The 17,189-nt window shown below is 37.5% G+C and overlaps 1 protein-coding gene across 1 annotated transcript in view; it reads left to right on the forward strand.

The window, feature by feature from the left end:
• CNTN1 (contactin 1) overlaps window positions 1-8,315 on the forward strand; it is a 124,837-nt gene extending 116,522 nt beyond the window's left edge. Inside the window, exon 23 of the mRNA XM_068189984.1 lies at window positions 7,254-8,315. Coding sequence (XP_068046085.1) covers window positions 7,254-7,333 — 80 coding nt within the window. The 3' untranslated portion in view covers window positions 7,334-8,315. The remainder of the gene's footprint in view (window positions 1-7,253) is intronic.
• Window positions 8,316-17,189: the final 8,874 nt, after the last annotated feature.

A 17,189-nucleotide genomic window follows, 5' to 3' on the forward strand; every position in this document is an offset into this window, starting at 1 on the left:
AACCCAGTCACCTGCAAAAGGGGGAGGCAAATATCCTGCAGCTACTCTGCTCTCATGTAACCAGTCAACTTCCAACAGGTTACACTATTTTAGTTGAGAATGATACAAACAAAGTTTACCAAACACTATCTAAAGCTATCTCATGTGCCTTACTTTTTAGTGAGCATCTTGAAATAAAATTTCTTATCATAAAATAACTCTCTGTATATGTGCATTCCAGCATACAGCTATAATCAGTATAAAATACAGCCATGATATTTTTTATTTTATTGGCCAGTGCCTGTTGTGGAGTAAGGAGTTTGGGGATATTTTTTAAGCCCATTATATTAAATTAATGAGCTACACAATTTAAAATTGATTCTTGAGTTACCACAACTAGATGAAGATTGGAATGACTTGTTTAACCAATGGAGTCTTTTTCAAGAGTTAATAATAGGCTTATCTGTTTCCTTTGAAATATAGTAAAGGCTGAGAATTGTTTTTGTCTCTTGCATGATTTTTGGACTGTAATGCTTTGTCATATTACTAATATTAGCATAATCAAAATAATCTTGCAATCAGAAGGAACTAAAACCATATGGTGCTTGGTTCTTTTATCACTTTACTTGTGTAACTGCACTGGGCTCAGTGCAGTTGCTTTATGCCAGAGTAAGGAAAAATAGAATCAAGATCTCAAGTTTTAAAATTTCATCCAGGGTGGGAAAGAGGGGAGGGTTACTCTTCTTATTTGGATAAATATTGGGGAGAAAAGGGAAATACCATACACCTTCAGCTTCACATGTGAAATCAGGTTAATGTCTCATTTCAATAGTGGCATGGACAAAGAATAATTTATGTATTGTATATGCTTATAGCAAGAGAACAAAATTACAGTTTCTGTGTTCAGTGCACAAACATATCTATATATACACATAGGAATTCCATTTGCCAAAGGCATGTTTTAGGATCCTGAAATAGTATTTACTTTGAAGTACAGCTCTTTCAAAGGAAAATCCATAAATTTTGCCTGTACTAATTTACACAATCCTTTTAATTATTTATCTTTTACTTTTTTCAATTACTATTTGAAAGGGGACAAATGTTTATTGCACACATTAGTATCAAGTAAGTCAGGTGATCATTCACTTCTCATGTGGTATAATCACAATCTTTTGATTATGATTTGAAAATGTCCATCTGTTTCAAAGATTGTTGTAGTAATAAGAGGAGGAAAACACAGGTAAAAATCATAAGTAATACTGAAGAAAACAGACTCTACCTAGCTGGGGCATGACTATCCTTTGTTCCTTGCTTTGGAACTTCTTATGCATCTGGTAGAAGAATATAGCAAAAAGCTTCTACTAAACTAAAAGGACATTTCCAAAAGAGCTCTTCTCTAAAAGAAGAGTAATTTTCAAACTGCATTTGCTGTTGTCTCATGACTCAAGGATTAGGTAGAAAATACTCTGAATTACCTCTAACCTGGTACATACATATGCTTAAATCAACATATTTTGTTCTCTGGTGTTCTTCTTGATTTTTCTTCATCATCACATTTAATTTCATCACAATTCTAGTTTATTGGTATTGCCTCCTTCCAAGCTTTAGTTTGATTGAATAAGGTGACAATTCTATGCATTACAACATACTCAGTGATAGAACAAGTGTTTTCTTGAAAAGCCATATTTTCATTAATTTCAATTTTTTTTCTCTTTTGCTTCTATTCAAACTCAAAGGTTAGACAGATAGGGGAAATATTTTCATATCTAGTTATGTTTTCTTAGTCTGCATTATCCTGTGATAATCCCTGTTTCCTTTCTTCCTTTCTGCAGTGACTTTAATGCCTGATTTAAGATTTTTTTTCTGCCTTGCTGAAGAGCAAGGCCAAATTGAAGCTGATCTGTCCTGTTGGACTAATTTATTTTCTTTGTTGCTTCTCAGTCCATCATTTTCATTGTCTGCATATTTTTCATGTTGCTCTCCAGCACTGGGTGCTGCTTGTTCCTATTGATCATTCCTTGTGGTGCTGCAGTACTCAGGGAGCAGAGGGAGGGAGGCTGTGCCACCATTTTGCACCTGAAGAGTTTCTGCTGTTTACCCATTGCACCCTGTGGCTTTTTAAATGTGGACTATTTGCAAGTCAAAAAGAGTGACACAGCTGGTATATAGTTGGGCTGAATTTATTTGTAAGAAAAATTCACAAATCCCTATTTTCTCAACAAGGAGGAGTAGAAATCCCTAGACATGCCAGCTGGCCAAAGAAGATCCTCTGCCTAGGTCACAGAAGAATCTCCTCATGCTATTATTTGTTGTGTGCACAACTTTAAGAGTATATTTTATTAAAAAGTATTACCAGTGGTCTTCTACTTTACTCCCCATGCAAAAGAATCTGTAATGAATATTGGTATATATGAGGGGGGAGAGGTATTTGAGAAATAACCTATGTTTATTGACAGCTGAGTAATAACCCAATGACTGAAAAATTTCTGATTTTTCTTGGAGTCCAGGTCATCTTTTCGTGTTGGCAGCCCAGGTCTGTGGCAGGGCTAGAGTAAATGAAAAAGAAAATCCAGCTGATGACAATGCCAAGGTTCCAGGTGTTATTGCCAGAACAAAACGTTTCCTTGACAGAATTTTCAAGTAGGAGAGGACAGACTAACATCATAGGGTGGAAAAACCACCCAGATCACCAACAGCAATTCAAATATGTTTTTCTTAGGACTGTTGAAGCTGTTCCCCAGTTGCACAGCAAAAAGCATGGGCAGATGGAGAGACAGCTTTGTTTCCAACCCATGCATCTACTCTGCTGCAAAAACAGTAAATCACAGAGTTGGGAATCACTCCATAGTGCCTTTCTTGAAAGGTTTATGGCATAGACAAGAGGAAAATTTTCTCGTGCACAAACAAAGGTTTCCTAGACAAGGGAAAGTTGGACACATCATTTAGTAATGATGCCAGTGATGCAAGATAAGTATATTATAATTAGTTCTGTTATTTTCCATTTTCCATGAATAGTGATAACAGAAATTAAATCATGTCAGCTGATACTACCTATTTCTTTTTCAGTAGTCTTTCATGGAGACAGTATTTCCAGCTGGGACAAGAGCAATTTATTTCCAATAGCCAGATGAAAGAACAACAAACCCACCTCTTACTTTTACACAGTTTAAAGAAATTGTATTTCACCCCATTTCTGTTTTTCTGTTCTACCTGAGTAAATATGAAAACACCAAGAAAACAGATACAAATGAAGCCTAATAGTTGATAAAGAAATTAATGATTGGAACAGGCAAGAATCCCTTCATTTTTTTTTTCAGATGGCCCATTTTTTTCACACAGAAGTGGACAAACTTAAACTCAAGGAGAAACAGAATATTAGAAGGCTTTGCAATTAACCTTCTTATAGTAAAAAGGAGAGCTAAAAACCTGATAGCTCTAATGGAATATAGGTCCTTGGATCCTGGACCAAAAGGAGAGTATTATTTATAAGAAAATGAGTAGGAGTTTGGTCATTCTTTCAGGAAAAAAGGAATCTGTTTTGCAAAACAGTCACAAAGGCAGACTGTCAGGAATGAGTTTCTAGGTTGTTTGAAGAATTGCCAGCAAAGGTATCAGCAAAAGCAGATTTAATGTAAAAATCAAAGAACAAAAAAGTTTGGTGGTAAGGTTCACTCTTCTACTTACTAGATGGACAAAACACACAGAGAAAAATCAGAATAAAATCTAAAATCAATCAGTCTAAAACTAAAATCAACATAAAATTATCTACATGGAAGCAGGGAATGGAAAAAGGTATGGATGGGGAAGGGTAAAGATGAAAAGGAATAAGGGGACTCTCTGGTTGAGTCAAAATGTTTCAAGGGGACCCCCTTTACCAAACTTAGCCTTCAACTTGACCAATGGTTTAGGCCTAGAGGTTTTAGCAGCACTTAAACTTAACAGCACTTAATCAGTGGCCTAACTCAAACAGTTTAAGAAAAGGTTCTGTATAATTTACTGTAAGCACATCAGTAACTCTCTTATAGGCCTGACTTATGAATCTAACATGCTTGCAAATCAGAGAGCAACATTCACAGGACATTTATTGTGGCATATTGACACTCACATGTACACAAACCTAAAGGAGTATGTGAATAATTCCCATTGAGTTCAGTGAAGAGCTCATGTTGAATGAATTTGCATCTTCTCCACAGGCAAAGGGTTGTCCTTGGCATTCATCAGCAGTCCTCTGAGCATAGCAAACTCGAGAGTTTGCTGGCTCTGAGAGGCCCCACTCAGAGGGAGGTTGCAGTTTGCTGTGGTCTGGGAGAGATCAAAAGTCCTTTTTTCACAATGAAAAGACAGTGATGTTGGGAAGAGGGCCAAAAAATATCATATATAAAGATAAGTAACATTTAAAGAAAATAATGATGTAACAAATTGTCACAAAGGCTTAAGAAATACATCAAAGTCTGAACTGTTTTAATGCCTGTTTCATTTAGACATTGATTTTATTTCTTTTGAGTATATTTGGAAGACTGTTGCATACTGCTCAAGATGTCAGTAAAATTTAGGATCTCCTTTCAGAAGTGGGAAAGTTTCATCCTGAATGTTATGTTGTTGAGATGGAAACGGGAAATTTAAAATACTAATAGAAAGCTGTGGATTACTGGGACTTTAGAAGGAGTTCCTGTGATACATAAAGACCTTGCTGAAGGAAAAGCCATCCAGCAGTTCTTCTTTTCATTTACTCAGACAGATGAACAACCACTTGTGTGAGGAAGGCTCCTGAGAATAGGAGACAGAAAAAAAGTTAGGTTGACTGCATGCATCCCATACAGATTTTATTTGATGTTAAACTACATTCTGGCTACACATTTCCATAGATAGTTTAGTCCTAAACTTAAAAATATCAACTAGAGGAATTCTGTACCATACACTAGTAAAGCCTATGCAAGATTTCACTATTTTTGCTTGGGACTGTTGGGGAGAAAAAAAAAACACCAAAAAAGAACAAAAAAAAAAAAAAAAAAAAACCCACACTACAAAAAAACCCCAAAAACCAAACCAAACCAATCAAACGAACAAAAAACCCAAGACAAAACAAAACCCAAAACAAAACAAAAACCCCAAACCAAAACCATTAAAAACTGCAAAAAACAAACAATACAAACAAAAAGAAAACCCCAGACAAATTTAAGGGCATGTGTTTTGTTTATTTAAAATAAATGAGGACTCTTGATAGTAAGTTCACACGTGGTGCATTACAGTGGTAGTTGGGTCATGTGATGCTGCTTTGGTTTTGACACTAATTTTGATGGCTTTAGTTTGCAATTGCTTGCACACTGGATATATAAAATGCTGGTTGAAAGGAGAGATCACAGATTATAACACTGAGGAGAGCAAGAATCGTTAGGCACTACATATATCCAGCTCATACCTGGCCAGACTTCAGAGGGAGCTTAATAATCCTTCTCTTTTAATTTACATCCATATGTTTATTTGTACACATCCATGAAGTCTTTATCTGGAATTTCTCTAGCTTTTAGTGGTTGCTGAAACTGACAGATCACAATTGCATTACTGCGCAGAATTAAATCCTGTAGTCTGTTCTTAGGCAAAACTTTTCTTAACTTTCATTCATGAGCCGCAGGAGTGTACTAGATGTCATGCAATGGCAAATAGTGTTTCCAGTAAAGTACGGATCCTTACATGTAGGTCAGTAATCTAACAAGAAAGAAAAATATGATCTGTTTAATGTGCATTTATCCTGCTAATGTTCTCTTAATGTGCTGTCCAAGGATAGGACTTACTTTATTTAAGAAAACTGGTAAATATATCTCTGCAACAGTGCCTAAACCTTGCAAGGAACCGCTATAATGAGGATGTGAATTGCTAACTATTCTGGAGCCAGTAAGCACATCTCAGAGGAAGATTTATTATTCTTTTTTCTTTGTAGAATAGTAACATGCAAACAGATGTTTCCTCATACTTGCACATCATTCAACTTTACTCAGCAAACTTTTTGTCTTGTTTTTCTCCATTAGAAGCATTCAAAATATTTATTTGTGTCTCTCTAACTGCATTATTCTGGTCTGACAAAAGCAGAATACATTCTCTGTGGATATTCTTAAACACAAAACCTGTTTTTTTCCCCCTATGGCTTCATTCATTAAGAACCTCTACTCTGATATTTAAGAATAAAAATGAAATAATAATGTGCCTCATAAACCACTAAAAATAAGATAAATGTACCCCTGTACTTTCACAGTTTGTCATGCTGATCTTGTTTTTAGGCCTGCTGAAATCTCTGCTGCTCAGTTTGTGCATTACCTTCTGAGTATGGTTTTTCTTCATTTAACAATTTCTGGAGAGCTGTCCAGTGGGCTTGTTCCAACAGTGCCTCAGGCCCATCAGCACCAGCTGCAAGCACTTTTCTACTAAGTCTTCAACAGCAGTAAGCTGGGTTCTGCACTGCCCATCTACCATTCTGATATAGACAAGCCCTCTCTGGAATGAAAGAAATGCCAGTTCTTAGGCTCCATTGGCCCATCTCCGAGACTGACAGCCAGGCACAGTTTGGCTGAGTTGTTTTCTCATATAGATGCTTCTTAACAGGGAGCTAGACCATCACAACACAAAACAATTAACAATAGCAATTCCTTTTTCTGTTTGCCAGGGCGAGTCATGTAAAGTTTGTAAGCCACAGATTAATATTTTATGTCTTAAAATATTTGTTTAAGAAATATCCTTGTGACTTTAACAGACATAAATGCCACACTGCTAGAAGTCAGCCATCTGGACTTTGTAGTCTGGCAGGTAAACAAACGGACCAGGCTCTTTGACATCTCTCAGATTATTGCTGTTCATATGAGCATTAACATTTCCAAAGGTGTCTCTTTGCTTTGTCACATTTCAAAGACTCCATTAATTTTGTTTTTACATGCTTAAATATTTATTTTGACCTTTTGCCTCCTGGTATAATAACCTCCTGGCTTGTCAGACTGGCCAAATCAAAATACATTGATGTGTCCTGAATGGCCTTGTTTCTTGTATAAACATGCTGCATAAACATGCAGCTCTTGCAGAACAAAAGAGTGAGTCCTCCGCCCTACTGTAACTAGTCTCTTTGTCCATTTCAGATTATTCATACAGGTAGGGGCTGTGCTGAGATATACCAGCTGGTTTCCAGCTTCCATACTCTGTGGACTTCAGGATCGTTCCCCCCACTGCAAGTAGTGCTGAAGTAAGACCGAGTAAGACCAATACTGTGTTGTTTTCTGTTCGATGCACAGGTGCTGCTGTTGGAGTACCAACTCTGCTCCTGGTCCTAGTGGTGCCTGCCCTGGGTGTCCTTGCCTGCTCGGGATTCTGAATGTAGCTGGATTCACCTTGTCCTCCACATAACACAAAGGACTCCCTTTGACAATGAGGACCACGATTCTTTTTGATTCCTGTGTCACCATCCTAAGCCAAATAAATTACACTTTAAAAAGAATTACCCTACCAATTTCCTATGAACTTTAAGAGGACTGAGGCATCCAGGAACTCCTTCATGAAGTAAATCAACTTTTGAACGGCTAAGAAATATTTTTAACTTGTTCCAATATGCCTTATAAAACACTTATGCTGATCTGTGACAGTTGCATGATTCGGTCCAATGGGGCAAGTTACAGTGTTAAAACCCAATAACATAGGCTGTACAGTGAAAGTAAAATCACCATACGTAGGTGCTTTAACTTGAATAACAAATTGTGAAATATAATAGAGATTGAAATGTTGATTGTATGTGATAAATGTAAGAGTACTACGTCTGTCTGTACTATCCTATATGTTTTGTGTACTGCATATTTTTGAATAGCCCCGTCATCATTTATTGGGATTACTGGTTTCTAGAGAGACAGTCAAAGCAAAAACATTTAATTATTTCTTGAGGTTAGATTTCTTGAGGTTATTGGATAGAATTTGAAGGAAGTGATATAAAAGTCAGTGATAAAGACTTTTTGTTTTAAATATGTTCAGAGCACCTGAGACATGGATAGCATGCTCAGCTTAAAGGAATTTACCTGTTCTTCACTGACCCAAGATTTATTATATTCTTTTCTTAAAAGAATTCTGTTAAAAATTCTGTTGTGGTAATTGTTGCTGGTTTTGGGAGTCAAATGTCAGCTTTCAGGGAAGCAGCGTAATGTATTGGTTTTGATTTAGTCTTATTCCTATTGTTGTTATTAAGGTAGCAATATAACACTTAGGAGTTTGGAGATGAAGTCCATGCTAAGATCAGCCGAGTGGACCATGAAATGGTAGGAAACGTATGTTATTTTTTAAAGTGAAAAGATTTAAAATATAAAAAAAGATATACAATAAATGGCAAAAGCAGAGTAGCACAGTAAAAAAATTATTATATTTACATTTTTATGCTGCAGACACCAGGTGTTACCTTCCTGTATTGAAGGCGTACATTTGGGAGAACTATATGCTTTTTCAAGAACTTGATATTATTCTAATGTTCATAGTGTTGTAAATAAGAGTTTTAAAGTTCTGAGACCATTTCTCTATTTGACAGACTACTGGATGATCCAACTGTGTGTTAGTACGTGAAAGTCAGATCCCAACTGTTAGTCAAAGCTACATGTTTACTATGGCCTTTTCAAAATGGGAATCTTATTTAAGATAGAGAATGTTTTTGTTCTGACTGTGTCTAGAGTGTTTCAGTGCTGGGTTTCTTTGTTGGTTTGTTTGGGGTTTTTTAAGTTCTTAAGGAAATGCATATTCCTTTCATTTTCCATGGTATGCTGGGAATTAATTTGAGTGTGAATGATGAAGAAACACAGTGATGTTGAATCAGCTGGCTCAAGTAATAGTGCAATGTCTGATGCTTCAAGAATTATAAGCTTTGAATCATATTTTATTAGCACAACCTTGCTAACTACTTAGAAGTAGATTTTATCTTTTTAGAACTGATATTGTAGAGGTCCATAATAATATTTACATGAAGCAAGGATAGGTCTATTAATAATTTACACCCCTCTCTTTTATTTGTATAATTTTGTACTGTATATTTACATGTAAAAGTGTAGCGTCTTCATTAATAAATATCAATAATATGGTTTTCGTTTAATTTTAACTATTTGTTACAGGATGAAAATTTTTTAAATAGGCAAAAGTGATACTCCCCTATAGAGGAATGTCAAAGTGTCAAACACTACTGAGTTTCATAAATTGTATAATTATTTGAAAGCGAAATGAGCTGTCTTCATACATAAGAGACTTATATGCCTGTAAGCCTTCTGTACAAAAAATGTGTTTTATTGTGCTTCATTTGGTTTTGTTCTTTTGCAGTATGACTAATTTTTATATAATATACAACCACAAGTACATCTTTTGCCAAATGCATGATTGCCTTTTACTTTTCTAATACATGTTGTAAGAAACAAAACTGTTTCATTTTTGCATGGAAATGACCTGGAAAGGAAAGCCACTTCTCTTTTTTAAATCAGCAACATGGATGAGGTAGGTGTCACATACAGATCAGATAGTTGGAGACTTTTCTGTTTCACATAATTGTGTAAATTTGACTGGGACCTTCAGCTTCAAATTGTTGTCAAGAAAAACTAACTGATGTATCATCTGCTTTAAAATGCAAGGTTCTTAATTAAAGTTTATATAGATAGACATATTTGTTGTTTCCTTATATTTCAGGAAAATTGATATTGCTATTATTTGATACTGATGAATATTGAAATGTTTTTTTAGTTACTTTTTATCTTTTCTTTTCAAATGAGTAGAACAGGACTGTGCTTTGTCCTTTTTATGAATGAAAAGTAAATGACAATTAAATAAATGTATTAATGTTACTCAAAGTATTATAACTGTCTTTTGAATTGGAGCTTTCTAATTTCATAACAGCAATGTGGTCATTTGTGATAGTAAAGGTGTGGCTAGAATGAAGTCCTGTGTATCCCTGCCCTGCCTTCCTGTGACTATTGCCGGAGTTTAAGAGCTTTTCTGCATTATTTACTTTGATTATAGGTGATACAGGTAGAAAGACTTTCCTAAAATCAGTAAGAGAGAGCATCCTGAGAGCTTTTCAGCACTTTTGGAAGCAAGAGATAACTAAGGAGAGTATTTTTTCAGGTAACATTTTCTATTCCAGTAGATATATGTCATGATTTAACCCCAGCCAGCAACTATGCCCCACTCAGCTGTACACTCGCTATCTGATCATGAGGGGAGAGAAAATCAGAAGAGTAAAAGTGAGAAAGCTCATGGATTGAGATAAAGGCAATTTAATAGGAAAAGCAAAAGCCATGCAAAGATGCAAAGCAAAACAAAGGATTCATTCACCACTTTCCATGGGCAGGCAGGTGTTCAGCCATTCCCAGGAAAACAGGAATACAACATGGGTAATGGTGACTGGGAAGACAAATGCCATCACTCTGAATGTTCCCCATTCCCTTCACCTTCCCCCATCTCTATATGCTGAGGGGAGTATCGTATTATCTGAGATGTCTCTTTGGTCATTTTGCGGTCAGCTGTTCCGGCTGTCCCTTCCCAACTCCTTCTGCACCCTTCTCCATTTCTTCCAGAGATGATCCACTTGTCTTTTTAACTTTTCTACCACTAATTCCTTTTGCTTTGCCATTTAAAAATTCTTCTTGTTTCCAAAAACAGAAGAAAGGAGAGAATGCACAAAAGTCCTCATGAATGGAAAATAAAAAATGGTGTTCACATCTCAAAGAGAAGTGGCACTGTCTTTTCTTTTCTTGCCAGGCTAACATGTTTGTCTTTCACCTCCATGCCAATTAACCAAGTCTAAAGAAAATTATGAAAAGACACTTGACAAGTACCTCCTTCACCTTGGTTGGCCTTAATTCTGGTTTATTCCCTTGATTAATGAATGACACTGGAATTTATGCCAAATTTTATTCTCCAAAACACTTTAAAAGCTCATTATTTAGGTGTTAACTTCAACAGGCAGCCTCTGGTGAGCACTGATGATTGGATTCTTCTGGTATACATTTAAATAATCTAATCGTGTCTTTAACACCTGATGCTTTTGGTCTTTTACTGTGTTGTCACAGCCACCAACTGTCTGCTTCACAAAAAGGTATGACATAATTTCTTTCTCTTACAGCAGGCAGCAAATGTCACAGTATGTAGTATCACCTGCTGGCAAAAAGACAAATCCAAGCAGAGAATACAAAGATACTGACTGGGCATCATCCCCTTCTCATAGCTGTCATGGTGCAGCTGTTTACCTATGTCACCTCTGTCCTTCAGTTATTTGATGCCTGCAGAAAGCAGCACATAGAGAAGTGTTTCCACTGCACTGAGATAGTCCAGCTCCGGCCAAATTTAGATCCTTTTTTGTGGCATGCAATTCCAAGTGGGCACATGCCATAGGGGTGAATGGCACCAGCAGTCATTGCCTGACTGTGGGCTGGTCTTAAATCCTTCAGGAAATACTCAGATGGTGTGGCCCCAGGGCAGTGGAGAGCACACAGGCGCAAGAGCTGTTGTCCTCAGAGCACAGAGCCTCTCTCCAGACATGGAAACAGCGCCCTGGCCTCAGAAACGATACATCCAGCACAAGCCACTGAAGTCTCCTCAGTGGGAGGAGAGAAGCAAATATCTTCCAGCATAAAGGTCCCTATGATGTGTGAACAGGGAGGATTTCAACATTCAGTGAGCCCTGAAGTGAAAGCCTTTGGGAGTGCACAGCAACTTGGACCCACGTGCCAATAACTGTGCTGGCTGCACATTGACGTTCATTTCTTATTCTCACAGGAAGAAACACATAAAAAAAAATCCCAGAGGCACTAAACTCAGGGAATTTCTCCCATCCAGACAGGTCTCTATGAAGGGCTGCCCTGCAGTTTCTTGCAGCGTGGTAGCACTCGTGGGACATGATAGGTGAATTGGACTGGTGGAATCAAATGTCTTGTACTACCCACACCATTCATGAGGCACTGTTCATGTCCAGCGCTCCCCCAGGACTGATTTTCAGGTTGCCCTGAGCCATGCCAGAGCCCCTGGCAACCACTTAGCAGTGGAGGAGTCTGTGTCCTAGGGCTGGCACTACCAGTTGCAGGTTGGGTTTGTTAGTTTTCAGTTTAAAATCTTCAGGGTTACTGTAGGTTGCACAAAAGCTCAGTCCTCACTACTAATTTATCTCTATCTGCAATTTAAAAGGGAGTGGAGACATGCACAGGTCTTTAGGGAAAGGCTCTCTGATGAGGCTTTTGCAGACCCACCTGTTACACTTCAACATTCAACTGCTATTATTTGTCTTGTGAGTCTATGATATGCCAATAATATTCATGAAGTCATATATTGTTTTCTCTATTGTTTTCTAAAAACCTCTCAGAAGGTTTTTTAGCCATACATCTGAGAAATAAGCATCTGTCAAATCTCTTTGACAGGACTGAAGCAGTTAATTATGGATCCTTTATTAACTGTATTCTGACAGAATAATGCATATCAGACTCCCTGTGGATCTACCTGCAGCTCAAAGAGCTGCTGAAAATCAGCCAGTTCTCCACTGTACTCCTCTGAGCCTCCTCTGACAGAGCAACAGAGTACCAGAGTACCACTGCAGGCCTCTGACTTGTGTGCCGAAGCCAAGATGATGTCTCCTCTGGCATCAAATCACAAGACGCTTCAGTACCTGATTTATCCCCAGTAAAGAGCTCGTGATGGAATGATACAAAAGGGTCTACAGAGGGTGAGTGTACTTATATGTGAGCCTTGTGCAAGTAGGTTAAAGCATGTGCTGGCATTGTAACATAATCTGACAAAAATTAATACCTCAAGCAAAAAAAAAACCCAAAACAATAGGAGCTCTGCAGTTTTTTTGTGGCAGCTTTTATACAGACAGGTTAAACTTTGTGCTCTGAGAGCCAAGGAAGTGCACACAGAATGACTCCACTGGGTTCTGCTCAGCAAAGGTTTCTATCATCAACCTACAGCTCTGACTTGTGTGATGCTGCAGAGATGATGTATCTCTACATTCAGAGATGATGTAGACAGCAGTACAAGAGAAGAGGGTAAAAAGTTCTATATAAGTAAGGAAGAAATCAATAATTCAAACATTCAAGACTGAGCCAAACATGCTAATACAAATGACCTAGAAAATAGCATTAATTTTCACTGTTAGTAACTGTGTGTTGGCATACAACAAAAGAACTTGCTCCTTTGGGGGTTAATGATTCCAGGAGGTATGCAAACAGGATTTTTTTAATATAGGAACAGCATAATCACTGGCTTGGCCTTTTTCTAATCAGTACTGAGCAAGCTAGAAGCCTTCACTCTGTTAGGAACACTGGGCACAGGGGGCATGGACTTAGTTAACACAGTTTATTTCCTTACTTGGCATCTTCCAGGATGTCCTTGCTGCAGTTTGATAACTTGGTGGCTTCTGGTCAGTGCTCTCCCAGCACTCAGCCTCTCATCAAAAATAAACAAAAATGGATATTTCCATGATCAAAGTACTTAGCCAGCCTGTCTTTCTTTTTCTTTCTTTCTTTCTTTCTTTCTGAAACAAGGAAAAATCCCTTAATGACTATCCAGGTGTCCAAGAGATTTTGCAAGCACTCAATTTCATGGACAGTTCTGGTACGACAAAGAGGTAGGTGAAACCAGCATGACTTTTATTCCATCAAGCCATTCATAGGTTTTTCCCAAAGCTCTGAATCAGATTTGGAGGATCAAGGATATATTCCATTGATTTAAAAAGACTTGACCTCAGTGTCATGGACATCTTAAAGAGCTTGAAGTCACATGCTCTGAAAACTAAACTAAAACACATGCATTATGCATTACCCAGTGACCAACCTGCAATTTCTAATCTAGTTTCATAATGAACATGATAGATATTTGGATGCCAGCATTTATTCTAACATACAGCATAGCAGAATAGGGGGGAATATACCTAAGATTGGCTTTGTGTTGAATGACAAGGTGTTTTTATCAATAAAGGATTTACATGCCATGGACAACTTACTCTACCCCAACTCATGTACCTCCATGACCGGCACTATGTCTGAGGAGCCAGACAGGAAGGCTTCAGTGAACTTTTTAGCCCCTGACACAGGCTGATCACCCTCACCTCTGCTTGTGGCAAGCAGAGCTCACCTCAGTTGTGCTCGTTGCTGAAGTTAGGTGGGAACACCTGGGTGGCTGGCTACATCCTAGGGCTATAAAGGTAACCGAGGGAGACTGTGTGCCCCAAGGAAGGCAGCCAACATATATGGTTTGGGTTTTTTTTTGCTTCAGGATCTTGAAATGCTGGAAAATTTAGATTATCAGTGAAATACTTGAACCTTATTATACCAAAAGTAAAATTCTGTTGGATGTCTGCTCAAGAGAGAATGAATTTGTACCATCTTAGCACAGAGGAACCTCAGGGCAGCTGAAAGGAAGGAGTTACTACTGTGGAGTATACCACTGGAGAAATAACAAACTGAGAAGTAAAAAGATTATCTCTAATGATAGCATTAGAAAAGCAAAGTCTTGTTGACAGTATTAGCATCTCATAAATTAATGAATTAGAACCTAATGTGAGAATAATTGCATATAAACTACGATAATGTTGATGTTATGCCAAAAGCTGTGATGTATATTGAGAATTAGTATACAAAATCAAACTCCAGTGAAGTTAACTCTGTTTCTGACCTTTAAAAATGCAAGTAAACTTGGAATGGAAAAATCTCACGAGAAAGAACATTTGTAAAATGACAATGGGAGATCTCACATCTAGTAGATCCTTTTCTAAAATGACAAAAAAAAATATATATATATGATCATTGTTTTAAGCTTTTCCCTTCTCATGTTTATTTGTAGAGAGTCATGGTGTCTTTTCTCATTTCCATATTCCTGATTTACTAAATAATAGTTTTTCACTGGTCTAGTGTTCTCTGATGACTTCTTAGGATAAATATGAAAAAATAAATTACATCTTGCAGCTCTTCATCCCATGAGTACATAACTGACAGGGCCTGTAAGTTAATTGTGTATCCAAACCACCGAAAGAACTGTGTAAAGGGATTAAATCTTAGCTATACCAAACATAAAATTGCCTTGCTTCTCTCTGGTATAACTGCAACCAAAATCTAGATAAATCAAATGTATGCTTCATTAAGGACACGTGAAAAAGCATTATGTGTTTTTTTGACAATACCTATTTAAAATATCTTTGATTATTTTTTACTTCCTTTGGCTCATACCTGGAACCCTCTGTTATTTTTCCTTTGCAAAGTGTGTGCTCAACCAGAAGTAAAAAGTAACTCACTTATAAAAAAAAAAAAAAAAGGAAGGAAAATATGTAGAAAGAAGATGTTAAAAAATCCTTCCATTATGGATGCTAATGTTTCTGTCCAAAAAGTAATAATCTGTAATGGATATATTAAAATTAACTCTCATTACAAGCTGATGACAGCCAGATGTTAATAAACTATTTCTAAAAGCTTATCATTAGGTATAATAATGACTAAGCTCACAAAGTGTTTCGTGCTTATGTGCCTGTAAAACACAGCATGGAGAGCAATGGCTATATACTCTTTGAACAATAAAGCATGATCATAGAATGGCTTGGGTTGGAAGTGACCTTAAAGATCATCTAGTTCCAACCCCCCTTGTGAGCAGAGACACTTTCCACTAGACCTGGTGGCTCAGGGCCATAAGAAAACAGTTGATTTCTACCACTCAATAAGAGGAAAAACCTTCACTTTGTCTCAGGGTAGTGTAGGAGCTGTCATGGGAGCCTTTCCACCACATTTTGTGACCAGTGTTCCACCTACCGGTAGACTAATTTCTTGGCTAAGACTCCATCCACTACTTATTTAGTTAATGCCTGTATGCTGTATCAACTGTCAAAAAAATCTACCTTTATAATGATTGGGCTGAAGGGGAAAAGAGTTAACTAGCACATTTTTAACTCTATTCATCACTTTATCCATTAAAAAAACCTTCCAGAAGGACAACACAAGACCTGATCCTGCCTGAAGGCATTTGTGGCAGTTGCAGACTATAATGACAGCAGACTGGGACTGAGATTGCAGAGCTATAAAAGCATTGCTTTCCTCTAAAATATTTATTTTCTAATTGTTGTACTATTCTTTTGAATCTCCTGCTTTTTTTTTTTTTTTTTTTTTTTTTTTTTTTTTTTTTTTTTTTTGTCATTGTAATGTCCCAATCTGTGCACCCCAAGCCCTTTCTGGTCAACTTTAAAAGACACAAAGGAGTTTCTAAATTTTCATTTTTGCCATGCTGCACTCCTTGACAACATGGAGGCACAGGGGAAGCCTTGAACCTAACTTCTCTCCTGTAATGTGTATCAGGGGAGTTCATCTGTCAAACCCTGGTCTATTTAACTTTGCAATGAACTCAGTAAAGCTGGCTTCCACTCCAGCTTGATTGAATCTACCCAAGAGCCAGGGAAGTTGTGATCCCAGAGCCTTGCCTGCAAGGCTGGGGAAGCCTTTGCCCTCCTGGCCACAGCTGAGATCTCTTGTGTAATTCTTCTGTACCCCCCGCCCCGGATACACTTCTGTAGGAAGGGATAAGCTATAACTGCACAACTGGGAGCAAAACAAGACTGAAACATCAAGTTTCTATCATTACTGGGAGAGAATGAGGTTTGTTTGGCATTTTTTAAGGGAATGACAGGCAAAGGTTTCCTGGGAAAGGTTGTCATTCCCCATGTTGGGAGCTCTTCCTTGTGGGCAACAGCTACAAGCAGGCTCACTCCATTGGGCTGTGCCAGTAAATGAGACAAAAAGAGCTCTGTGTTTTCAGCAGAAGGAGAAATAACCACTAGGGCCTGTTTTTTCCTCCAGCGAAGCTGCTACCCCCACAACATATGCACTAGAGACAGCTCTGCACATCCACAATTACACTGACCTCAGGGAATAGCTTTCACCAGCTCGAAATCTCCTTACCTTGGTAGCTCAGTGCCTTTCAGTTGTGCTCAGAGATCTCTGATTTTCTCATGTATGGTTAATGAAATTTAGCAGCTACACATTCTTATGGAAACCATTAAAGCATATATGGAAAATCTAATTTTCTTTATCATTTTGATTGGTTTGCAATATCTTAAAAGAGCTAAAAGACGAAGTGAGCATTTAGCTGGAATAATTTCTTAAACCACTAAATTAATTTCAGTGCTGTATTTTCTGTTTACTCCTTTCCTTCATGTAAAATTTCTCTTCTTAGTCTTTTCTTTGGATCAA

This window comes from Anomalospiza imberbis, chromosome 5 (genome assembly GCF_031753505.1).
Source record: "Anomalospiza imberbis isolate Cuckoo-Finch-1a 21T00152 chromosome 5, ASM3175350v1, whole genome shotgun sequence".
Taxonomy (NCBI): domain Eukaryota; kingdom Metazoa; phylum Chordata; class Aves; order Passeriformes; family Viduidae; genus Anomalospiza; species Anomalospiza imberbis.